Consider the following 27768-nt stretch of genomic DNA (forward strand, 5'->3'; position numbering starts at 1 on the left):
TCACAATATTGCTATAAATTAAGTCAAGTACTCTTATATCGGTTCTTTGTGTCTATTGTTTATGTAAGTTTTTTTTTGTGTACTTTGTACCGATCTATTGAGTCGAGCCAATTTCAGCTGATTTTTACAGTTTGTTCTTGTATTGTGCTGTTACATTACTGTCCAAGATCACAGACACATGTAACCCCGCCACCTTTATCATGTTTATGTGCTGTTTTCCAAGTCATGATAGTATTAAAGTATTATATCCTCTACACTTCTGACACAATCAGATTTGACATCTGCACTTCATGGACAAATAATGATAAAAATGATCCCATATCAGTATATTATTATTATCTGATTACCTTAAGGTTGGTAACACTATATAGGTAGTAAGCATCCTTTATTTAGGACAGAGTCTTAATTGGTTAGTTAACGTCAGTCTACTCTGGATTAGGTTTATCTTATCTTGATACATTGATGCACAAGTCCATTATAGTGATCATGACTTTATAGTTTTATGGTCATATAGACGGAGATCATATTGTTTAGAAGTGTTCTAGAGGATTTGTAATGTTATATTCATATACTGAGTTTGCATCTTATAATAACATTTTGTACATAAGTGATTTAATTCAAATTGGTAACACTGGTTAGATAATGGTCACATATTTTAATCTTAAGGTAAGGCTTACACACAGTATCAGCATCTAACATTTTTCTAAAGAGGAGTAATTAATATTAGAAAATATATTCCATTGAAGAATTTTTCTACAAGGACAATTTGCAGTCCCTAATTTCTGTCATTTCAAACAAATAAAATACAATGTACTTATTGCTCATGGGGTTTTTTTTATAATTAATTCAGACCCTAATAATTGTATCATATTTAATTTGTGAAAATGACCATTAAACATTTGCCCTAATCGAAAGGAATTTTGATTAAAAAAACATTTATAAAGCCTCATGTCATGGTCTGTCGAATTAATTAACATGTAAGCATGCTACGAATAGAAAATGATTAGTTTCCTTTTTTCCGGTATACAAACCTCATCATATATCAAGTATATTTTTATGGATTACTATAGACTAGTTGTTTCAATTGAGTGGTCCTTTTAATTAAAAGTATTCCACTTTGATTGATTTCTTAATATATTACATGTGTAAATTCCTAATAAGATATGATAACTGTATAATATAATTTAAACGGGAAAAGCTGTATAAGGTAAAAGGTGATATTATTTATAGGATGAAAATACTGTCATACTCTGCTAACGTGACTTCACATTTATATCCTGTGAAGGATATACTATTATTGTACAATGTATATATATGATGAACATAAGTAATTGTCCGACATCTTATGTGTACATCACATAAAATGATTTTATGTAAAGTTGTTGTATTATCAGCTAGGATAGGAGTACTTGAAAATCTTCATGTTGGTGAGTGGATTATTAATGTAAATTGTAATCATGTTGAATTATAAAATAAGTAATGGTGTGTCCAATACTGGTTTGGATGAGGTCCTCATGGGTCTATCCCTGGCTTTTGAATCCCCTTTTTCTAATTTGCACTCTAGCCATTGTAAACTCAACAAAATTAACTGAAACTACTGCATGCTGTACTCTTTGATGTGTTAGTTCACATTCATTGCTCTTCAACTTCCTGTTTTATAATTATTTATAGTGGGGTATCATTAGTGAGCAGGCAGTTCATATTGTTTTTTTCTTGTACAAAATTTCAGTGGCATAGAAGTGGACTGAAAAGTAGGGGAGAGGGGGATATGGTTGCAAAGTTCTGAAATTGAGAAGCAAGAAAACTTTTCTATAATAGTCTAAAAGATAGAAGTTATCCTCTTTCATTTTTCATTTTTTTTGTTTTGCCAAACTACCCCTCCCCCCCATCTTTTGATAGTGTTGTGGGAATTGCCCCTCTTACCGCCTCCTATGCCAATGAATTTCTTTTAACAGAAAATCAGCTGTAAGGAAATTATTGAATTATTTTTCTCATTTCTAGGAAGAACAGTTGTCTAATGAAGAAACAAAAGATGTACCAAAGGAAAAGATTATAAATATGAGTAACTCAGGTGAACATCAAGAGTTACAAAATGCCAGCGACATGTCTGGGGAGTCCTATACTAGTGCTATTAGAGTAGATGTATGTATTTCATTGAAGTTTGTGAGTCCACTTTGTCAAGGTTTTATGATAATGTCCAGTATGGCATATACAATGTACAAAAATAAGGAGATGTGGTATGATTGCCAATAAGACAAATATCAAATGAAGTGGATGTAAGCAGTTATAGGCAACCATACAGCATTCAACAATGAGAATAACCCATACCTTATAGTCGGCTATAAAAGGCCCCAACATGAAAAATGTTAAACATTTCAATTGAGAAAATAATGGCCTAATTTATAATAAAACAATTTACGAAAAAATAATATGATAGACATGAACCAACAACAAACACTGAACTGCAGGCTCCTGACTTGTGATGCTGAGAGGCACATAAAGAATGTGGCAGGTTGATAAATCAGTTATCATGTGTAATTTTTCAGGGTCTGGATGGGGTTTACAAAATAGAGAATAATGGGCAAAGAGTGCAAATAAACATGATAAAGGTTAAAAAATATAAAAAATAGAGAAAAATTGGCCTGAAAAGAAAACAATAGAGAATGATGGGGTGCTGAAATATAAAGAATAAAGAATAATATTCAAAACAAATAAAGAAAAAAGCAAAATGGCCTGAAAAAATAAAGAATACAGAAATGGAGAAACCCTATCCAGATCCTCATATTTCATCTTTTTACAAGCAATAACACTACACAGTTAAACATCTTTAGGGATACAGTAGCCTATGTGTAGTATTTATTTGTCTGAAACAACTACTTAGGTCCTCTGACAGTAAAAAAAAGTTTGGTCACGTTTTGTTGATGTTAATAATAAATATGTGGGTTTTTAGCTCGCCTGGAGCTTTTCTCATCACTTGGCGTCCGTCGTCCGGCGTCGTCTGCGTTAACTTTTTACATTTTGAACTTCTTCTAGAGAACCACTGAATGGAATGAAACCAAACATGGCATGAATGTTCCTTATGAGGTGCTGACCAAGTGTTGTTACTTTGTAGCCGATCCATCATCCAAGATGGCCGCCAGCGGGGGACTTAGTTTAACATAGGACCCTATGGGAAATGCATACAAATGACTTCTTTTAGAGAACCACTGAATGGAATGAAACCAAACATGGCATGAATGTTCCTTATGAGGTGCTCACCAAGTGTTGTTACTTTGTAGCTTGTTACTTTGTAGCCGATCCATCATCCAAGATGGCCGCCAGCGGGGGACTTAGTTTAACATAGGACCCTATGGGAAATGCATACAAATGACTTCTTTTAGAGAACCACTGAATGGAATAAAACCAAACATGGCATGAATGTTCCTTATGAGGTGCTGACCAAGTGTTGTTACTTTGTAGCCGATCCATCATCCAAGATGGCCGCCAGTGGGGGACTTAGTTTAACATAGGACCCTATGGGAAATGCATACAAATGACTTCTTTTAGAGAACCACTGAATGGAATGAAACCAAACATGGCATGAATGTTCCTTATGAGGTGCTCACCAAGTGTTGTTACTTTGTAGCTTGTTACTTTGTAGCCGATCCATCATCCAAGATGGCCGCCAGCGGGGGACTTAGTTTAACATAGGACCCTATGGGAAATGCATACAAATGACTTCTTTTAGAGAACCACTGAATGGAATAAAACCAAACATGGCATGAATGTTCCTTATGAGGTGCTCACCAAGTGTTGTTACTTTGTAGCTTGTTACTTTGTAGCCGATCCATCATCCAAGATGGCCGCCAGCGGGGGACTTAGTTTAACATAGGACCCTATGGGAAATACATACAAATGTCTTCTTTTAGAGAACCACTGAATGGAATGAAACCAAACATAGCATGAATGTTCCTTATGAGGTGCTGACCAAGTGTTGTTACTTTGTAGCTGATCCATCATCCAAGATGGCCGCCAGCGGGGGACTTAGTTAAACATAGGACCCTATGGGAAATACATAAAAATGACTTCTTTTAGAGAACCACTGAATGGAATAAAACCAAACATGGCATGAATGTTCCTTATGAGGTGCTCACCAAGTGTTGTTACTTTGTAGCTTGTTACTTTGTAGCCGATCCATCATCCAAGATGGCCGCCAGCGGGGGACTTAGTTTAACATAGGACCCTATGGGAAATGCATACAAATGACTTCTTTTAGAGAACCACTGAATGGAATAAAACCAAACATGGCATGAATGTTCCTTATGAGGTGCTCACCAAGTGTTGTTACTTTGTAGCTTGTTACTTTGTAGCCGATCCATCATCCAAGATGGCCGCCAGCGGGGGACTTAGTTTAACATAGGACCCTATGGGAAATACATACAAATGTCTTCTTTTAGAGAACCACTGAATGGAATGGAACCAAACATGGCATGAATGTTCCTTATGAGATGCTGACCAAGTGTTGTTACTTTGCAGTCGGTCCATCATCCAAGATGGCCGCTAGGGGGGGGGGGCTTAGTTTAACATAGGACCCTATGAGAAATACATACAAATGTCTTCTTTTAGAGAACCACTGAATGGAATGAAACCAAACATGGCATGAATGTTCCTTATGAGGTGCTGACCAAGTGTTGTTACTTTGCAGTCGGTCCATCATCCAAGATGGCCGACAGCAGGGGATTTAGTTTAACAAAGGACCTATGGGAAATACATACAAATGTCTTCTTTTAGAGAACCACTGAATGGAATGAAACTAAACATGGCATGAATCTTCCTTATGAGATGCTGACCAAGTGTTGTTACTTTGTAGCTGATCCATCATCCAAGATGGCCGCCAACGGGGGACTTAGTTTTACATAGGACCCTTTGGGAAATACATAAAAATGTCTTCTTTTAGAAAACCAATAAATGGAATGGAACCAAACATGGCATGAATGTTCCTTATGAGATGTTGACCAAGTGTTGTTACTTTGCAGCCGATCCATCATCCAAGATGGCCGACAGCGGGGGACTTAGTTAAACATAGGACCCTATGGGAAATACATACAATTGTCTTCTTTTAGAGAACCACTGAATGGAATTGAACCAAACATGGCATGAATGTTCCTTATGAGTTGCTGACCAAGTGTTGTTACTTTGCAGTCGATCCATCATCCAAGATGGCCGCTAGGGGGGGGGGGGGGGGGGGGGGGGCTTAGTTTAACATAGGACCATGGGAAATACATACAAATGTCTTCTTTTAGAGTACCAATAAATGGAATGGAACCAAACATGGCATGAATGTTCCTTATGAGATGTTGACCAAGTGTTGTTACTTTGCAGCCGATCCATCATCCAAGATGGCCGACAGCGGGGGACTTAGTTAAACATAGGACCCTATGGGAAATACATACAATTGTCTTCTTTTAGAGAACCACTGAATGGAATTGAACCAAACATGGCATGAATGTTCCTTATGAGATGCTGACCAAGTGTTGTTACTTTGTAGCTGATCCATCATCCAAGATGGCCGCCAGCGGGGGACTTAGTTTTACATAGGACCCTTTGGGAAATACATAAAAATGTCTTCTTTTAGAGAACCAATAAATGGAATGGAACCAAACATGGCATGAATGTTCCTTATGAGTTGCTGACCAAGTGTTGTTACTTTGCAGTCGATCCATCATCCAAGATGGCCGCTAGGGGGGGGGGGCTTAGTTTAACATAGGACCCTATGGGAAATACATACAAATGTCTTCTTTTAGAGTACCAATAAATGGAATGGAACCAAACATGGCATGAATATTCCTTATGAGATGTTGACCAAGTGTTGTTACTTTGCAGCCGATCCATCATCCAAGATGGCCGACAGCGGGGGACTTAGTTAAACATAGGACCCTATGGGAAATACATACAATTGTCTTCTTTTAGAGAACCACTGAATGGAATTGAACCAAACATGGCATGAATGTTCCTTATGAGTTGCTGACCAAGTGTTGTTACTTTGCAGTCGATCCATCATCCAAGATGGCCGCTAGGGGGGGGGGGGGCGGGGGCTTAGTTTAACATAGGACCCTATGGGAAATACATACAAATGTCTTCTTTTAGAGTACCACTGAATGGAATGAAACCAAACATGGCATGAATGTTCCTTATGAAGTGCTGACCAAATGTTGCTACTTTGTTGCCGATTTACTGTTCAAGATGGCCACCTGGATATTTTATTAAATAACGGGACCAATATTAATCAAAATTTGGCCTCAATCATTATTTGGGTATCTGTTATGATTTTTATCTATCTTTACATGATTTCTAAAACCAAAGTAGAGTCAGGTGAGTGACACAGGCTCTTGAGAGCCTCTAGTTGTTAATGATACAGCAATCCAACAACACACTGAATTTTAAAAAAAGACATATTGAGGTCTGCAGCAATATATACAAAAGCCTAAAATATAGATGTCAAGTACCGGTATGGACCTTTTTGCTATTGTGGATTCTACTACACCTTACCCATTGATGTTATACAGCTTTCACTTTTATGATGTGATTTGTGACACAACAATTTACTGGAATGTCTATGATAACATATATTGGTTGTCAAATATAGTGATAAGGTTTATTGAGTTGCCTGTAGTCAGGAAAAATTATGAAATTAAACAGATTACCAACGATCTACCATCAACAGAAATTCCCTCAAAGGAAATAAGAAACTAGGATGTTAGAGGTTTTATTCCTGACATTTAATTATTGTAATAAAATCAGATTTTAGATAAGTGTCAAAAGACACAAATTCTGGAAATTTCTATGAAATAGAAATCCAGCAAATACAGGTATATTTTGAACTAATATTTGTGGCTTCCCATACTCCCGTTCAATTTTAACAGCTGAAATCCTGATAATCAAAGAAACTTACTTACAAGATTCTGTAGATACATGTTATCAATTAGTTCACTCATAGAATAAATTACCCTTTTAAAATTACAGTTAAATTCAGTCAGGGTTTAAGCTAGGATTTTGAGGGCTTTAGTCACTTTTGCATAAGAAAATGTACCTTTCTTGGGTAGCAGCTTAACATAACTATTAGTACATTCCAATATCCTTGTAAAAAAATGAAAAGATTCAAATTGTGTGTCAAGACCACCTTGCAGACATGTAAGGTAGAGTAATTAACATTAATTATGTCACAATATTAAGTATTGTGTCCATGGTTTAATTATGAAATGAGACAGTTAAAGGAAACAAAAGATGTGTGTTATAATGATATTTGCCTCTTTGTTATGACAGATTGCAGATTTGGATGGGGAAGACAGTTTAAATCTCACTACTACAACACTACGACGCTGTAAGCAACAAATTCTGAGACCTTATTGGAGACTTCTTCTGTTAGTGAGTAGGTGTAAAGATTATAAGAAATTTGTAACTTGTGACTAGGCAGAGAAAAGATATGATACTCAAAAGTAAGGTTTTACTTGTCCTGTAAGGCATGTCTGAGTTGAGAGTTAACGGAAGTCTTTCTTTATAGTTTCTTATCTTTTTTCTGTATGTGTCTTAAAATAGGATTTGATTATTTCTTTGTTTAATGTCAAGAAAGTTTACTTAAATGACACCTGGTTAAGATAGAAACTTGCAGATTACTTCCTCTTTTATGCAGCTTTGAAACCTCTTCAAGTTTCCATCACCAATAGTAAATGTATTCAAGTTTCCGTTGCCAATAGAACAAGTATTCAAATTTCCATCACAATAGTACATGTATTCAAGTTTCCATCACCAATAGTGCATGTATTCAAGTTTCCATCACCAATAGTATATGTATTCAAAGTTTCCATCCCCAATAGTACATGTATTGAAGTTTCCAGCACCAAAAGTTCAAGTATTCAAATTTCAATCACCAATAGTACATGTATTCAAATTTCCATCACAATAGTACATGTTTTCAAATTTCCATTGCCAATAGTACATGTGTATTGAAGTTTCCATCACAATCATGACAATTGTACATGTACTCAAATTATCACCACCAATAGTACATGTATTCAAGTTTCCATCACAAAAGTACATGTATTCAAGTTTCCTTCACCAATAGTACATGTATTCAAGTTCCCATCACCAATAAGACATGTAGGACATGTATTTAAGTTTCCATCACCAAAAGTGTATGTATTGAAGTTTCCATCACCAAAAGTATATGTATTGAAGTTTCCATCACAAATAGGACATGTATTCAAGTTTACATCACCAATAGAACATGTGTTAAGGTTTCCATCACCAATAGTACATGTATTCATGTTTCCATCACCAATAGTACATGTATTCAAGTTCCCATCACCAATTAAACATGTAGGACATGTATTCAAGTTTCCTTCGCCAATAGTACATGTAATCAAGTTCCCATCACCAATAAGACATGTAGGACATGTATTCAATTTTCCATCACCAATAGTACATGTATTGAAGTTTCCATCACCAAAAGTACATGTATTGAAGTTTCCATCACGAATAGGACATGTATTCAAGTTTACATCACCAGTAGAACATGTATTCAGGTTTCCATTACCAATAGTACATGTATTCAAGTTTCCATCACCAATTGTACATGTATTCTTGTTTCCATCCCCAATAGTACATGTATTGAAGTTTCCAGTACTAAAAGTTCAAGTATTCAAATTTCAATCACCAATAGTACATGTATTCAAATTTCCATCACAACAGTACATGTTTTCAAATTTCCATTGCCAATAGTACATGTGTATTGAAGTTTCCATCACAATCATGACAATTGTACATGTACTCAAATTATCACCACCAATAGTACATGTATTCAAGTTTCCATCACCAAAAGTTCAAGTATTCAAGTTTCAATCACCAATAGTACATGTATTCAAACTTCCATCACCAATAGTACATGTTTTCAAATTTCCATTGCCAATAGTACATGTATTCAAGTTTCCATTGCAAAAGTACATGTATTCAGGTTTCCATCACCAATAGTACATGTATTCAAGTTTCCATCACCAATAGTTCATGTATTCAAGTTTCCATTGCCAATAGTACATTTATTCAAGTTTCCATCACCAAAATTTCAAGTATTCAAGTTTCAATCACCAATAGTACATGTATTCAAGTTCCCATCACCAATAGGACATGTATTCAAGTTTCCATCACCAATAGTACATGTATTCAAGTTTCCAATATATTCAAGTTTCCATCACCAAAAGTACATGTATTGAAGTTTCCATCACCAATAGTACATGACTCGGACTTCTCTTGAACTGAATTTTAATGTGCGTATTGTTATGCGTTTACTTTTCTACATTGGCTAGAGGTATAGGGGGAGGGTTGAGATCTCATAAACATGTTTAACCCCGCCGCATTTTTGCGCCTGTCCCAAGTCAGGAGCCTCTAGCCTTTGTTAGTCTTGTATTATTTTTAATTTTAGTTTCTTGTGTACAATTTGGAGTTTAGTATGGCGTTCAATATCACTGAACTAGTATATATATTTGTTAAGGGGCCAGCTGAAGGACGCCTCCGGGTGCGGGAATTTCTCGCTGCTTTGAAGACCTGTTGGTGACCTTCTGCTGTTGTCTGTTCTATTGGCGGGTTGTTGTGTCTTTGACACATTCCCCATTTCCATTCTCAATTTTATGTATTCAAGTTTCCATCACCATGTACATGTATTCAAGTTCCCATCACCAATAGGACATGTATTCAAGTTTCCATCACCAATAGTACATGAATTCAAGTTTCCATCACCAATAGTATATGTATTGAAGTTTCCATCACCAAAAGTACATGTATTGAAGTTTCCATCACCAATAGTACATGTATTCAAGTTTCCATCACCATGTACATGTATTCAAGTTTCCATCACCAATAGTTCATGTATATAAGTTTCCATCTTAATAGTACATGTATTCAAGTTTCCATCACAATAGTAAATGTATTCAAGTTAATCCATCACCATTGATACATGTATTCAAGTTAATCTATCACCATTGATACATGTATTCAAGTTAATCCATCACCATTGATACATGTATTCAAGTTAATCCATCACCATTGATACATGTATTCAAGTTAATCCTTCACCATTGATACATGTATTCAAGTTAATCCATCACCATTGATACATGTATTCAAGTCTCCACCACAATACATGTAGCACATTTGTTCAGGTTTCCATTGCCATAAACTAGATTCAAAAGCATCATGTTAATGATTAGTAATAAAAATTTATATGGTAGCATATTATTACATGTTATTGTCGAGCCTGCGACTTTTGTCGCAGAAAGCTCGACATAGGGATAGTGATCTGGCAGCGGCGTTAGCTAACTTCTTAAAAGCTTTATATTTTAGAAGCTAGAAGACCTGGATGCTTCATACTTTGTATATAGATGCCTTATGTTACGAAGTTTCCGTCTGTCATATGTCCAATGTCCTTGACCTCATTTTCATGGTTTAGTGACTACTTGAAAAAAAAGTCAACATTTTTTGTAATGTTAATTTCTTTCTTATTATGAGTAATAGGATAACTATATTTAGTATGTGCGTACCTTGCAAGGTCCTCATGCCCATCAGACAATTTTCATTTGACCTCGACCTCATTTCATGGATCAGTGAACAAGGTTAAGTTTTCGTGGTCAAGTCCATATATCAGATACTATAAGCAGTAGGTCTACTATATTTAGTATATGGAATGATTGTAAGGTGTACATGTCCAACTGGTAGGTGTCATGTGACCTTGACCTCATTTTCATGGTTCAGTGGTCAAAGTTAAGTTTTTGAGTTTTGGTCTTTTTTTCTAATACTATATGCAATAGGTCAACTATAAATGGTGTATGGAATGATTGTAAGGTGTACATGTCTAGCTGGCAGGTGTCATCTGACCTTGACCTCATTTTCATGGTTCAGTGGTCAAAGTTAAGTTTTTGAGTTTTGGTCTTTTTTTCTAATACTATATGCAATAGTTCAACTATATTTGGTGTATGGAAATATTTTGTGATCTATATGTCAGTCACGCAGGTTTTATTTGACCTTGACCTCATTTTCAAGGTTCATTGCTCAGTGTTAAGTTTTGGTGTTTTGGTCTGTTTTTCTTATACTGTATGCAATAGGTCTACTATATTTGGTGTAAGGAATGATTGTAAGGTGTACATGTCTAGCTGGCAGGTGTCATCTGACCTTGACCTCATTTTCATGGATCAGTGGTCAAAGTTAAGTTTTTGAGTTTTGGTCTTTTTTTCTAATACTATATGCAATAGTTCAACTATATTTGGTGTATGGAAATATTTTATGATCTATATGTCAGTCACACAGGTTTTATTTGACCTTGACCTCATTTTCAAGGTTCATTGCTCAGTGTTAAGTTTTTGTGTTTTGGTCTGTTTTTCTTAAACTATAAGCAATAGGTCAACTATATTTGTTGTATGGAAGAATTGTTAGCTATACATGCCTGCCTAGCATGGTTCATCTGACCTTGACCTCATTTTCATGGTTCATTGGTCAATGTTTAGTTTACTTGGTTAATGTTAAGTTTATGTGACAGTTGTAATAAAGCTTTATATTTAGGACTATCAACATAATATCAATGATTAATAGAGAAGGCGAGACATTTCAGCGTGTGCACTCTTGTCGAAAAGAAAAGAAACAAATTATTCATAATTTTCAATTTTACAAACCTATGATTTTTTATCAGTCAAGGATATTCCTTCCAGAACATATGCATGTAAAGTAATTATTTCTTTATAATATTTCAGATTCGATTGGTTAAGTCCTTGTAATAATAATGTCTTGTCTGTACTTATGTATAGTATTTATTGTTTCAGATAGGATGGCGAGGTTTTGGTCGTGAGTCTATTAACTCAGGCAGCAAAGTGTACTCGTTCTTGAACACTGTTTATCCAGTATTTATTGTACTATTGTTGTGGTATGTTTATATCTATGAGATTGTTGCCTGTCAGTGGAAACTTAATGTAAAGAAAGATACCAAAAGTGTGAGTGTTACTCAGGCAATAAAACATAGTGATATAATTTTGTACACAACTGTAAGAAGTCCTAGATGCAGTGTAAAATAAAAAGCATGTATGCTGCAAAAACACAGATGATCATCTGAAAAGTCACTATTAACTCTTCAATAAAGAAAAGTAGATCAACTTATGGAACTCATTTACAAATAGAAATAAAATATGATAAGATATAATTTATGATGAGGTTATATAGATGAAACCATGTCGTCTGAGGTGCCAAATTATAAGGCCTGGTTTCGATGGTGAGCTTTAGGAAGGACACACACACTAGGAGATTGCAAGGAATAATCAATATTTCTTTGAGCACTGAAAGGTCATTGAAAACTATTCAAATATCTCCATGCTCACTCTAAACCTCGGACATACAATTTTTCCTCTAATGTACATCAGATACTTTTCAAGAACAAATTTCTTTTTTATTGCTGATTAAGAATATCTAATATATGTAATTATTTACTTTTTTCCTCAGTTTGTTTCATTGTGCTAAACATCAATCCTGTCACATTAAAGTGTTTTAAGCTAATGAGCTCTTCTATTGTGTCAATACATGTACATGTATGGTGACCATTAACTCATTACACACCATTAACAAGCTGTCTTAAGATTAACAGTTGATCATCTAAAATTAGTATGATCTCACCTGGGCTCTCAGTCATAAAACTTTGCTCAGTACTTGGAGTACACAATTAGTGCTCGAAACACCAAATCCAGTATTTTAATTAGTTGATTTCTGTGAGTACAAAAATCAAAATGTTAATGACTTCAAGGCTAGGTAATTTGAAGATGGAGCAAATGCAAATTTAGATTTTTTTTAATTTGTTGCAAATGCAATAAGCCCTTTGGTGATTGATGATAAAGGCAATTCTTACCCTTATATCATTGTAATCAATTAGATCAGTTATAGAATGACAGAATTATCTGGTATACTGACAGCTTCATTTTTGCTGATTGTCCTGAAAATGCATGAACTATTTGCTGCTGGATGTTAAGCAACCAACAATTCACAATCAATCATTTTTGCTGAAAAATTAAAAAAAATCATGTATTGATGAAATTGAAGAACAAATAAATATTAATATGTTAGGTTTGACATATATATATGCATTAGTGTTATAAGTTCTAGAAAATCATTTGAATATAGACGTATTTACACTTGTATGCAAATTTGTCCGCCATTACGTAAAATCACACAGGTTCCCGTAAACTTTGACATCATAATTCAAAACATTTGACGTCACAATTAAAAATTGATTGTTGCCTGACGTCAAAAGGTGATTGGGAATATATCTAAGGTCATTCGGAGGCAAAATATAGCTAAATACCAAAAATGTAAATACGTTTATTGAATGCAGTCAAAATAATTGAAAAAATTGTTGTTTATGTCGGTAATTATGAATTTTCATTTTTGTTTTAGATATTACAGACATCAACAGCAGCAATAACAACTATATCTGTAAATTCCACACATGAGTATCAACCATTAGCTACATACAGTCCTTCAGACCTGATACTACAGAATCTCAGCCATTCCAAGCGAAGCCTGCCACCAGAGGCATGTGAACATGTCATCACAACATATGTTATACCAAATATTTTACATTTCGTTGCCTTTGTCATGGGCTTTGTACATTACAGGATACACGAAAATGAACAGTTATATGCCATTATGGAGAAGGTCAGCATTAGTTATGATCAATTTATTTGCCTCACAATGATTGAAACATGGGTATATAGGTTAACCCTTGTTTATTTGTACACATCTTCGCTAGCCAAGGGTTATGACCCAGTCCCCGTCTCTCCACCCTTGGCAGATTAAGCCAAATTTTTTAATACAACGCTGCACCATCTACTGGTAGAAAGAAGCAACAAAACTGATACTACATTATTCTTGACCAATGAGAGCACTTGTAGTATTTTTAGTTCGGACATGTAAAAAATGGGAGATTTTGGTTTTTTTAGGAACTCATTATATGTCTCTTAATAACTTTATAATCATCTTCAATAGCCACTAAATTGATCAATAATTCTAGTTCAATTACCTAAAAAAAAAAATATTGTGTGGTGAATACAACATTTTTTAATGTTAACATTAATGAATTGACTGAAATTGAGCAAAACAAAATTCCTTCATAGTAGGTTATTTTTTTGTAAGAGTAGCAAAACAATATTAGAACAAAGTTTTGAAAGTATAAGTGCTTGAATTAATTTGGGTGTGTTTAACCTGAATGTTATATTTTATATAATGTCTAGATTTGTATGTCACTGATATACTAAGAACTTTTTATTGTTAACACAGGTCTGTAATATTTGATCAGCATAACTAACAGAACACTTGAGTGGCACTAGTTTTTTTAAACCAAAAAAATAATGATACTTTTTCATTTTTTTCTTGACAAGGCATCCTTGTAAGAAAATACTTGCTTTCCAATGGCAAAACATTGATTTTTCTATATCTTTATAGTTTGGGGAAGGTGAAAAAATCAGTCAATACTTTCTTAACCAGTAGCTGAATTTTGATACAACTCTTTTGCCCCAGAGTTGGTCATCAGGTGAAAAAAAGTGTCAATTTTGACAATTTTTCGTCCTATTTCTTGACCAGGAAGACAGAGGGATGCAAATAGATGTATCTTACTGTAGTCTGCATGTAGAATGGACCCCAGTAAACACACAAACCAAAACAAAGTTTAGGTCGAGTGAAAGTGATTTGTGTACAGCAGTCTAAAGAAGGACATTAACACAAAAAAAACGGAATTTCTCGATTTTTGGCTTCAACTGGACCTGCAACCGAAAGTAGTTGTTCACTAAGTGTATTTCAATAATAAACATGATCAGTAGTTTTATTCCAGTGGGTCTAAACTATTTTTGGAAGTTTTAGGCTTCTGAACTGCGTGTGTTAGACACAGAAGGGAAGTCCACCCCTCCAGAAAAACCAGTTTATGTGAATTCAATTTTCCAAGTTCGTGTTTTGGGTAAGACAGTAATATTACAGTCCAACATGGTAAGGGTTAAAAATGTCTTCTGATTAAAAAAAAAAAAAAAAATGAAGGCCTAGATGACTTGCGGTTAACTTCATGTATATATTTGCAATCTATCTTACAGGTATTTTTACAGGCCACACCCTTATCAAACAGAGCATCATCTCAACATAGAATGATAAAAAAACTAAGGTAAGAGTAACAATGTGGATCCTTGTAATATATAGGATGCTAGTTTACATAGATAAATATCTTTTTCTATAGACATGGCATTAATTACAGATACATGCACATAATATGATTCTTTGGTTTTTGTACATCTAATCTAGAATGGCAAATGTTTATGATATAACTAATTGCCATATTTGAATATAAAAAATAAGACGTGTGACCCAAAAATGCATGGATTAAACGATTGTGCAGCACAAGTTTAATCCACAGCGGTCTTTTGTTCACAAGTGGTCTTATTATTTATCTAATATGGTGATTAGTTATACTTTTTATAATGTAGTAACAGAACATCAAAACTCTTTTTAGGACGTTAAGCAACCAACAATCAACCAATCAAAAGTCTTTTCTGTGTTACTGCCAATGAATTCACTTTATGTATTGTCGATTTCACTATACTTTTCTGGCATGTGAATATATGTGTATTGCACACAGTTTTCAAAATGGCAGATCAGCTTTTCGAGAAAATTGATGCAGATTTGGCAATTATTGTGAAACAAGAAATTGTTTTAAATGTGACACACTTAATCAATGAGTTTTAAAAACCAATGTGCAAACCTTCAGTTAGAATTCTTAAGTGAAGGTCAGGTAAAATGCAGAAAATGTATTGAGGGTGAAAATAAACAAGTTATTTCACATGTGAGATATCTGAATTTTTCGCAAGGAAATTCTTATAAATATAGATTTCACCACTGCAACAAGTGTGTTACGATATTTCTCCACTCGAGACAGTTAAATTTTAATATTTAAAGCACGAGGCTTGCTGAGCTTTTTAAATAATTAAAATTTAACTGTTGAGAGTGGAGAAATATCGTAATAAACGAGTTACAGTGGTGGCATCTGTTTCTCTAATGATTTTTATCCTTCCTTTTCAAAGATTTGCAGAAAGTTGTGTTCTTTATGTGTGACATCATCAGGCATTGTCGCCTTTTTTTATAACGTCACAATAGGAAAATTCAGAAGAAATCAAGAAAATTTGACGTCATAATTAAATTTCGACCAATCATTTGCAGAGAACAGATATTTCACTAGTGAGGAGAAATATTTTTCTCACACCGATCAAGAAATGTGAAAATAGCACAAAAATTAGAGAAATCATTATCTATACATGCTATATAATAATACTTATTCATGACAGGAACAAATTGAACACTTTTTGGTTAGTTTTGCAAAATTACCAGTAGAACAACAAAGGAGATTTGAACTGCTCCTGATAATTTTGCCGTGCAAAACGAGTATTTACAAGGGTTTAGGTTTTACCATGCTGAAGCATGACACATGATAAAGAACTTTCTGTCAAGGCATATCTTTATTTGAATTGTTTAATTTCTTCTGTTGACATGGTATCAATATGTATAAGTTGTTAACAAAACACAAGCTTGGTGGGAAGTAACTAACATCTTCAGAATAACACAAGCTTGGTGGGAAGTAACTAACATCTTCAGAATAAACACAAGCTTGGTGGGAAGTAACTAGCAACTTCAGAATAAACACAAGCTTGGTGGGAAGTAACTAACAACTTCAGAATAAACACAAGCTTGGTGGGAAGTAACTAACAACTTCAGAATAAACACAAGCTTGGTGGGAAGTAACTAACATCTTCAGAATAAACACAAGCTTGGTGGGAAGTAACTAACATCTTCAGAATAAACACAAGCTTGGTGGGAAGTAACTAGCAACTTCAGAATAAACACAAGCTTGGTGGGAAGTAACTAACATCTTCAGAATAAACACAAGCTTGGTGGGAAGTAACTAACATCTTCAGAATAAACACAAGCTTGGTGGGAAGTAACTAACATCTTCAGAATAAACACAAGCTTGGTGGGAAGTAACTAACATCTTCAGAATAAACACAAGCTTGGTGGGAAGTAACTAACATCTTCAGAATAAACACAAGCTTGGTGGGAAGTAACTAACATCTTCAGAATAAACACAAGCTTGGTGGGAAGTAACTAACATCTTCAGAATAAACAGTCAAATTTAGTAAACAGCATAAATTGTCTTTGATTAATTGTAAGAGAAAGAAACATTAAATGATTTTGAAAAGAATGGTTTGCAATTATGGTGGAAACTTTTTTCTAGAACAAATTCCTTTTTGAACCCTAATATGTTGATGCACAATTATCCCCCAGCCTTAAACCTATATTTGTATCATGTGCACAGACATTTGCATCATTATTTTATATTTAATATGTAGTACACACTATTCTCAGAAGTATTTTAAATGTAAAAATATAAGTTATATAATTACATTGAATGTAATATAAAATAAGAAGATTTGGTATGATTGCTAGAGTCCAAATGACATGCTTGTAAGCAACTTCAATGGTTTTATATAATTTTTTATGCATACAAATATTCCATACTATTTTACTCTGCTATTTCAGATTATTCCAAGTTTTAGGAGCATTATGGGTTTTGAGCACACTTATTTTACAAGGAATGTATGAATGGGCATTCGATTTTCCTAAGTTGATTTTTTTTCAAGCCACAGGGTAAGAATTCAATTAAACTATTATATATTGGTAAAGAATACTGTATCTCAATTATAAATGTATCTGTATTCATATCTTCTTGTAAAAATATGCAGTTTCCTCGTGAAAAGTGAAAAAATAATTTTTTATTGGGAAACAAAAATTTGCAGTAAAACTTTTTTTTAAAGCACAATTTTGAGAAACAATTTTTGTGCTATGATTTTATATAGGTAGGATTTTAACAAAATCTTAATCTATGTATAACATGCTATTTTGGAATTAATTTCTGGATATGACACCATTTTCAAAATGTATGTAGAAAATTTATTATGATGACATACACTTGTGCTGTTCAGTGTCCAAATCTCTCACCATCACACTCCATTTAACACTAACAACAGCTCATGTTAGAATATGAATAATTATATTTTCTTACGCATGTGTTTTTGTCACGCCTGTGACGAAAGTCACGGAAAGCAAGACATAGGGATTGCTTTTCAGGCTACGACGGCGTCAACAATTGTTTAGTTTTCTGCTTAAGTTAATTTGATAGGAACAACTTGTAATAGATCAGTGATATTCAATATAAAGTTGCATTACTATCAGTACATATCAGTTTGATGACTATTTTGAGGCCCTGACCCCTAGGACATGGTCCAGTGACTGAATTAATTAGCAATTTTCAATGTTAAGTGTTCTGCTTTATAAGTCATATTGATAGGAACTACTTACAATAGACAACAATATTTTCTATAAAGTTACATTACTGTCTGTACATCTCAGTTTGTCAACCATTTTCAGGCCCTGCCCACTAGATCATGGTCCAGTGTCTGAATTAATAGGCAATGTTGCTGTCCATAAAATTGTTTTTTCCTGAATTTTATGCCAATAGGCGAGGTATATCTCTATGTTAACAGTTTATTTATAACATTTATTAATGGGAGTCTCTTTTTTTCCAGTAAAACAGTACACTGGGTGTTATTTAGTATAGAACTGTTAGGAACAATGGTGTTGAATTCTGTGTCATTGGCTGTGGTAGCTAATTATGTCACACAATGTGAGATGATGTTATTCTATATACGTGGACTGGCACTTAGGTTGCAAGAAAAGTCTTCAGATCTTAGGAATGCCATGAAGGTAAAAATCATTTAGATATGCTATGAAGGTATGATGACATTTAATGAAATCAATTTTAAGTTTTACCTGAAAGAGTTGGCAGTATATTATAAAGTTCTCTCACTTTGCCAATTTTTTATACCGAATTGCAATGAAATCCGAATTGCAATGAAATCGAACTAATCTTTGAGCCATTATGGATATCTTTACTAAACTTTGCAATATTATCTTTTAAACCATATGTTTAACTTTTACCAAACCAAGTTTGATAATGTTCCATGGGATAAAGAAAAACCCTATTGATTTTAGGGTCAAAGGTAAAGGTCACATCATCTATCTATAGACTGAAATGTTGGCAGAAGTTTTGTTTCCATATGTTATCCTATCAAACATTTGTCCAGTTTTTTCCCAAACTTGGTTTGTTGGTGTAGTAATGCCCCTTGGGATTTGGAAGTCCCTATTGATTTTTGGGTCAATATTTCAAGGCCAAGGTAACAGTAGCTAATCAAAGACTGAAATTTGGGCGCAATTTATGTTTTAACATGAAGTCCTTTGAACCAAATGTTGAACATTTCCACCACCCATCATTTGCCAGGAGATTTTGTTATCTTCAATGTACTCAATCTAAAAAAAAACTGTCTTCTGCTATCATCACAGTATCCAATTTGCAGAAGAAAAAAAAGAAGAGGAAATTTTATAGGTTTTCTAGAAGACTAAACTATTTTAAAGTGAACAGATGAATTCTCCAGTGAAAGAAGTAAAATTTACGGAAAGGTTGCATGCAATGTCTACAAAAAGTCTACTTTTAAAAATTAGAAATTAAAATATGTCACAGACATCCATTTCTTACAAAACACATGGACTATCGTCAAATTGTTAAAAAAATGTGAAGAATTAAAACAAAACATCAGTGATTCGATTTTTATGGATGTGTAGTTCAGCATGGGTGCAATTTAGGTATGCCTCATTACAGAATCCTGGATGTTATTGCAGTCTATTCAAACCCATTTTTCAGTATGGATTCAAAGTTGAATTTGTGTAACTAAATAATAAATAAGGATACATCTACAAAATAAACACAAAGTTGAAACTTTTGTCTGTTTCTTAAATAAACGTAGGTGAAAAAACTTTCAAAATGGGTACAATTTGGATATCCTCATGTTTAAATGCAGATCACAGCTCAGAATTTGCACTCACTTCTGTAATTTTATGGTTTCAGGGCTAGTCCGTTCATTTCCAAGTTTTGGAATAACATTAATAAGGACATGTAATACAGGTTATGATTGTCTTGACGAATTTGACATTTTTTGGGACTTCTTAAAAATTGTAGTTCTGTGGGAGAGATTGATTTCATTACTCTGTTTAAGTTTAAATGGTAGAAATATAAATATTTTCTCTTTATAAATTTGGCAGCTAATGATTTTTGCTTACGATATATAAAATGGAAGTAACATACTAAACTAAAATAAAGTGTATTATGTTATATATGCAAATTCTTTTTTAAAACATCTTATAACCCCCAGTTGAACATGTTTTCAGGATGTATTATCAGTACGACAGAACCTGAGTGTGTTGAATGGTCCTATGGCTAGAATGACATCATTGATTTGTGTTATATTTTGTGAACTAACTATTATAGGTAAGAACTCAATATATTGAACCTGAGCTTTGCATTTTAAAGTTTGAGTCCTAAATTAATGTGATAGAGAATATTTCTTCAACAATATCAGCACATATGATATTCTATATGTCACATGGTCTTGACCTTAATTTAATATCCAGTTTTAAATACATTTATGTCAATTTCACGTTCGAGTGGTCAGGTTAAATTTTCAAGATGATGTCTTCCTCATTTCCTATCCATGGTATGCCAACAATATTTGGTATGAAGATTGGATGCAAAGAGTATATTTGTCTGATACATTTCTTTTAAACTAGCTGTACATGATAGATCAACAATGTTTCCTCTGTATATCAGTCTGTCTGACACATGTCGTAATGGTACTGATCTATTTTATTTCCATGTGTCTATTTTGTGAAACATGAAAAGAATGCAGAACAATGTCAATTTTCTTGGTTACTTGGTTTTAATTCTGATACATAGTTTGCATGCATTTAAGATTAACATATAAAGAATACAAATACCTTGTTTAAAGAATAACTAACCTTGACACTGTGATTAATTTACTGGATATTTGCAGGTATAAGTATTTTAGTGCTGAATAAGAATGACCTACCAAAGATCTGGCTGTATAGGACTTTTTTTCCAGTGGTATTTTTTGTCATGTTGTGTTTTCCTTTGTTTCAGGTAAGTCAATAGATTATTAGGCAATACTAATGAATGAATATAACAATACATTTATAATGAGAGAACGTAACTTATCGGTATCCAACAGAAGGAGAAGGTAAGATAAAAGCCATTATTTGGCCCCTGAAATTGCAAAAATAGTAAAATTATGCTGTGCTTTTAAAATTATGTTAATTTAATTGATAAATGAATAGGGTAATGTAATCTGAACACTTTAGTGCAAAAAAATTACTTATGAAGTCAATTTGTCTTCATAAACATGTTGAAATTGAAATATTTGACAACAAATGGCTATTTTATGCACAGTTTTCGGACAAAATGAATATGAGCAACAGCCTTACCCCAAAAGATATTTTACACACCTTAACCTCTGTGTAAAATACATTTTGTAGCAAATATCTTTTTGAGTAAAGTTGTTGCTCATATCTAAATATTTATGTCAAGACCTCAAAATGAGGTTATTTCAGCAGTTTACAATTTTTCACTAAATTCAAGAAGTTTGAACACTTAATGCAAATATGTAAGGCAACATTCATAACTATAAATTCTTGTATCTATCAGACAAATGTCTAATGAACATTTGGTAGGCTTATAACAATTTTTGCTTTTTGAATTCAAGGGGATAAAAAAGTGGCCTTATCATAACCTTCTCCTTTGCAATATTTAACTTCTGATAAAAAATGTGCTTACTAGTATTCATCTTTGCTAGCCAAGGGTTACGATCCAGTCCCCTCCTCTCAACCCTTGGCAGATTAAGCCTACATTTGTGATTACAATGCTGCACCATCTGCTAGTAGATAAAAGTCACGCCCATTCCGACTACATCATTCTTGACCAATGGCAGCACTTGAACTCTCTTCAGTGTGGAGGTGTAAAATGGTCGTGTGTAGTGTTTACAAATTTTGTGAAGCAGGAACCGAAACTATACGTTGACATTCCAACATTTGTTTGAGAAACTTACCCAGGAACTTCAATTAGTTAATTTTGAACTTTAAAATTGTCACTAAATATCGTCCTATGTTTTTGGGGTAAATACTTTTTGCACAATCAACACGTGGCTATTGTCTATTTACATTTTCTACATTTACACATGATCATCTTAAAGGCGCTTTTTGATTTGATGCAGCCAGTTACAACTGTGACCAAGGGAAATCATTACCTCGTGGATCCGAAATTCTACCTTAATTAGCTAAGGGTGGAGAGGAGGGGACTGAATCGTAACCCTTGGCTAGCGAAGATGACTAATATTAGAAAAAAACGACTAGTAAAGAAAAAAAACTTGTCCTCCAGTAAGATTTCTTGAATTATGTACAATATTTAAACAAAGGGAGAAACCAATGAAACAGTTGACACCCAACAATGCTTATTCACCAACAATAAATCAAAGAATTGCCTGTCCTGTGATCCAGCCATTTTTAACCTACAGGTAGTTGGACATTTTTTTTATCTCATTTTCAATATTTTTTCTTTATACATGTACAAGCTTTTGTAAGACATTTATATAGAGACAACCATCACAACTTAGGATAAGTGATTTTAGCCCAAAATGTTAACTTGTGTTTAATACACTTTTAACAGAGAAGAAACCAAGGGACTGAAAAAACAGACAACACAAAGATTGAAATGTAGAATGTCATCATTTTCATTATTATTTCACTAAAAAATGTATTTTGTAGGATTATAAAGATTACATCAGAAATGTTTTATTTCAGGCAGCCAGAGTGAATTCTGTATGTTGTAGGATTATAAAGATTGCATTAGAAATGAGAGTATTTGGTTACAAAGGAAGTTCACAGCTGGATCTTGATTCTTTTATGAATTTTGTATCAAATACTAAATTAAGGGTAAGATAATATATAGTTTGTAGGATTTAAAAAATAACTTTTTCTAAATTGACTGAACAAAAAAAAGACAAGATAAAACTATTACAATTTGATGAGACCCCCTCATATGTCTCGTGGTTGCATGCTTGTCTCTAGTGTGGGAGGTTGTGGGTTTGTTCCCTGTCAGGCCAAAGTATTTTATATTTGATGCTTTTCCTCTAAGCATGCAGGCATTTAGGTTAGGAGTAAAAGCAAAGACTAGTAAGAGAAAAGACTGGTCAACTATGACACAGAATAATGTGTATATGTAAGTGTCATGTCTTCCTTCAGAGAATTACCTTATGATACAGCCTTGTATTAATATTCATAAAGTTACTAAATTTGTCAAATAGATGAGATATAGGTCCAAACATTGACTATACAAAATTTGTTATTGTGTTATATTTATTGATACATGTTCACAAGTCACTATAATAAACTAATTACTTACTACTCAGCTCAGCTTGTTTGTCTAATACACAGCATGATTCATATTTAAATTGCATAAACATGTTCTCATCATGATGTGCATGTTATATTAGCCACTGGACATTAAACACAAATTCATCTATCCATCCTAAATTTACTTTAACAATTTTTATGCCCCTGCCGTAGCTACTGTTACTAATGATTTATCGTTGTATATGTTTACCAGGTTAGGATTCAAGGTCCTGGGAGCCTTTTGTTGTTAGAAACAAAGAACCAAAATATTGTACTGTGAAAGTACTTTTATTCATGGGTACCAATTTTCGTGATTTGAGCGAAAGTTACATGTTCGTGGGTTCTTAAATTCATGGATTTTAGTTTTCTGAAAAATAATCGAGTGAAGAATTTGAAGCCATCAGAAACGAAGATCCTTGAAAATAATCATATGTTGTTTTATACTGATTTGCGGGACATTGCAACATAAAGTATTCTTTTTCACTAACTTGTTCGTCTTTTATTATTGACAGCATTCATCAAATTTTTAATAAAATAATTGCTTTTGGAAATAAAATGATTCCTCTATGCTAACAAAGTGTCTTGATTGAAGGAATTTGCTAAGTAGACATTTCAATTGTTGCACAAGTGTAATTAATCAGAAGTGGTGACACTAATTAACCCGAGATCGAATGATCAACAGATTAAAGATCATCAAAGGTGTTAATTGGGCCATAAACATGTCACTAAAAAAAAACAGGTACATTAGAAAATGTACTTTAAATTGTAGAATTAATTCTTAAAAAGTAAAAGCGCAATCCCAAAAGGATTTTTTTTTTCGTATGAAAATTATGAGGAGATAAAATTTAAAACATAATACTTCATCAGCACATATCATTACCGGAAGTCTGACTTTCATCACTCAAAACTAAATTTTCTTGAAAAATAAAAGTTATTAGTGGTACAGTTTTAGTTTGCGGTTGTATATTGGTATGACGTTGGCGTCGTCGTCCGAAGACACATTGGTTTTCGCACAATAACTTTAGTTTAAGTGAATGGATCTCTATGAAATTTTACCATAAGGTTCAATACCACAAAAGGAAGGTTGGGATTGATTTTGGGGGTTATGGTACCAACAGTTAAGGAATTAGGGGCCAAAAATAAGCATTTTTGTAACTTCCAGACAATAACTTGTGTTTAAGTGTATGGATCTCTCTGAAATTATACCACAAGTTTCCATACCACAAAGGGATGGTTAGGTTTGGCTTTGGGGGGTTATGGCTCACCGTTTAGGAATTAGGAATTCTGTGTCAGGAACCTATTATGTGTCAAATATTTAATTACAATCCAAATTCAGACCTGTATCAAGCATGAATATTGTGTCCATTTTTGCCCCAACTGTTCAGGGTTGGACCTCTGCGGTTGTATCCAGCTGCGCCTGGCGAAGCAATTTATTCAAATTTTTGAAAGAGAAAGTCCTGTCTCAAGTTGTATATATAGTTCATAGTGCGTTTGCTGATATTTGATGTATTCTCTAGATTATTTGCCAGTATGCATGCAGTCAAACTTACATGGGGATCTTTCTGTGTCTTGATTTGGACAACAGTTGTTATATTTCGTCGGACACTTAAATTCGTGGATATTAAAAGCCTTCCACGAAAACCACAAAAATTGGTACCCCACGAATAAAAGTACTTTCACAGTATGTGAAAGATTGGACAAATATTTTATATCAGTAGCTTTTATATATATAAATACATCTAATTATTTGTACATTATAGGCCAAGTTATTCCACATTCCAATTATGCCAGCCTACTTGATAACCATCATTGTTCTGTCCTGTTTGGTGCTACTGATTCTGTTCCAGACCAGCATTATTGGCCCTATCAACTATTGGTTCTAAACAAGGAAAGATAACTGTTTTTATCAAGATGGAGAAATTTGAAATAAGACAGAAATGCTTCAACCTGGAGATTACTGTGGTGTTCTAGTACCACAACACAAAGAGAATAGAGAGAAAAATCATGTTACAAGTAGACAAAATTGACAGGAGAAAACTACATATGAAAATTACTATGAATAACAATACACACTATTCAATTATCAATTTCTTTTTATGTCAAGATTGAGATGGTAGATAAAGTAAATAAATATATAAACAAGACATTAACGGACTTCCTCAAAGGAATTAATTTTGTACTTTGATGTGTGTTGTTATAGCATTTTGTTAAACATACATGCATGATATCAACATGCTGTTTTATTGGCATTAAATAAGCCAATCAAAATAATTTACACAAATTGCAGTCATTCATCTAATCAGGACTATTAACACTGTCATACCAAGCTTGCACAAATCCATATCAAGTGATTATTTTCATTTATCATATTCATCTTTAAAATATTAGTTTGTAAATGTGATATTATATCATTCTTCCAACATGATACTGGATGGTAAAGGCTTATTTACAATGTGTTTGCCATTTTAATTCACATTTTTTTCTTTCTTGAAGCTCGCTATTCACTGCGTTTTGAGTAAATTGGTTAAAAAGATATGTGCAAGCTATTTTTTTATTTTTCATTCACCCAGAAATGGCTATTTTACTTCCAGTTTTTGTGTGTGAATACCCACCTATTGGACCCTTATCCATTCAGTCATGCAGTTAGGGTTTTTTGCTTGTGAGAGAGCTGTCATATTCCATTATATTAATGTTCTATTTCTTTTTTTCTGTGTTATTTGGTCCCTTGTGGAGAGATGTCTCATTGGCAATCATACCACATCTTCTTTTTTATATTTACCTACAGTAAGGAATATAATTAAATATAAATATGTAGTAGCTTTTTGAAAGTCTAGAAGTAGTAATTCTTTTTCAAAAGAACATAAACAGGCATGAATTTTTAACCTCTCATATTATAAAACCAGGTCAATTTCAGGAAAAAAACCTCAAAATTAATTAAGATCTCTTTTCCTCCCAAAAATCGCTTAATTTATTATTCCACCTAACAAATGTTGAAAACAAAGCTGATCATGAACAGACAATGTTTGATCACTAAAGATTGTCTGGCTGTATACATACTAACTGCTCAACTCTAATTAGTGCAAGTGAAAAACCATAGTGAATGAGCTCATATATGTGTATGGTAAAATTAAATTGGCTTTGTAGAATGTTGATAAATTTAACTCTTTTTTTCATTTCACTTTCATCTCAGGACAAAGCGTATTTAATTATGACAAGTAAGGATATTGTAAATTCTCATTAAACTGTTAGCACAATAAAAAATGTGATTTCATTTTCTGTGGATGTTTTTTTTCCTCATTATATATGAGTAATTATATTACTGTATTTAAATAGGGAAACTGTAATGTTTTTCTACTTTTTGTTTATCTAAAATTGTAACTGAGAAAAGGCTAATTGCTTTAAATCTATGAACTGTGATAGTATTAAGTAATTCATAGTATTTATTGATATGTTTAGAGGCATGAATGAATTGTAATGGTACAGTATGCTCATCTTTCTATACAAATTGGCTTGTGGCAAAGGCTGCAAACGGGTTCTAAATTATGAGATACTCATTCTTATAAATATATTATGGCCAGTTTTATATAGATTCTACCACTGTATCGATTGTGATACGATATTTATCTGCTCGAGACAGTTAAATTTTCAAATATTTAAAATTTAACTGTCGAGAGTGGATATATATCGTATTGCACAAGATTTGGTGGTTGAATCTGTTTCTCTAATGATTTTTTAAGGATATGCAGACAGACTCAATTCTTCTTTTCGAATGATCTGCAAAAAGATGTGTTCTTTCTATGTGATGTCATCAGGCATGGTCGCCTTTTTTCATGACGTCACAATAGAAAATTCAGAGTAAGGCAAAAAAATTTGACGTCATAATTGAATTTTGATCAATGAATAACTGAGATCAAACGAACCACACGTTGATTAAATAAAAATAATAAACGGGTCAGGAAAAGGATAAATCTGGTAAGAATTAAAGAAAACATTATATAAGGAAGCAAAGAAAGAGGTGTGTAAGAGTCAACAAAATCATAGTACTATTAAATAAACACCATTCATATATCTGTGAAAGGTTTATAAAATGTGATTATTTTTTTTCAAAGTTCTTACTTTCCGAGCCTAAAAGGCATGTTAATCTTAAATGATAGGAGTTTATATTGATATTACCAGTCATTGAGAAAGATATCCAAAGTGTAAATGTATTTAAATGTTGAGTGCTTTATTTATAAGTCTTTATACCAAATTTACATGTTACTTCAAAGTGCAATAATCAGTTCTACAGTTATATGACAATAAATTTTTAAGTGCAATATTAAT

At 33.3% G+C, this 27768-nt stretch overlaps 1 protein-coding gene and 1 long non-coding RNA gene across 2 annotated transcripts; both read left to right on the top strand.

Annotated features, from left to right (window-relative positions):
• Positions 1-1263: 1263 nt before the first annotated feature.
• Positions 1264-27754, top strand: LOC127737412 (uncharacterized). The gene is made up of 12 exons (XM_052248064.1): positions 1264-1427; positions 2002-2142; positions 7303-7404; positions 11841-12008; positions 13456-13716; positions 15141-15208; positions 17632-17739; positions 18678-18855; positions 20374-20473; positions 21036-21142; positions 22855-22986; positions 25206-27754. Exons 1-12 carry the CDS (start codon positions 1422-1424, stop codon positions 25326-25328), a joined length of 1494 nt encoding a protein of 497 aa, XP_052104024.1. The 5' UTR covers positions 1264-1421; the 3' UTR covers positions 25329-27754.
• On the top strand, positions 10280-11506 carry LOC127737422 (uncharacterized). Its single transcript, XR_007999481.1, has 2 exons — positions 10280-10835; positions 11277-11506. It is a non-coding gene; the product is annotated as an uncharacterized LOC127737422 (long non-coding RNA).
• Positions 27755-27768: the final 14 nt, after the last annotated feature.

This window comes from Mytilus californianus, unplaced genomic scaffold (assembly GCF_021869535.1).
Source record: "Mytilus californianus isolate M0D057914Y unplaced genomic scaffold, xbMytCali1.0.p SCAF_4, whole genome shotgun sequence".
Taxonomy (NCBI): Eukaryota; Metazoa; Mollusca; class Bivalvia; order Mytilida; family Mytilidae; genus Mytilus; species Mytilus californianus.

Coding starts and splice junctions, on each gene's coding strand:
- LOC127737412 (XM_052248064.1), top strand. Junction 2,143..7,302: donor CTAGTGCTATTAGAGTAGAT/GTATGTATTTCA, acceptor TTGTTATGACAG/ATTGCAGATTTGGATGGGGA. Junction 15,209..17,631: donor AGAATGATAAAAAAACTAAG/GTAAGAGTAACA, acceptor CTGCTATTTCAG/ATTATTCCAAGTTTTAGGAG.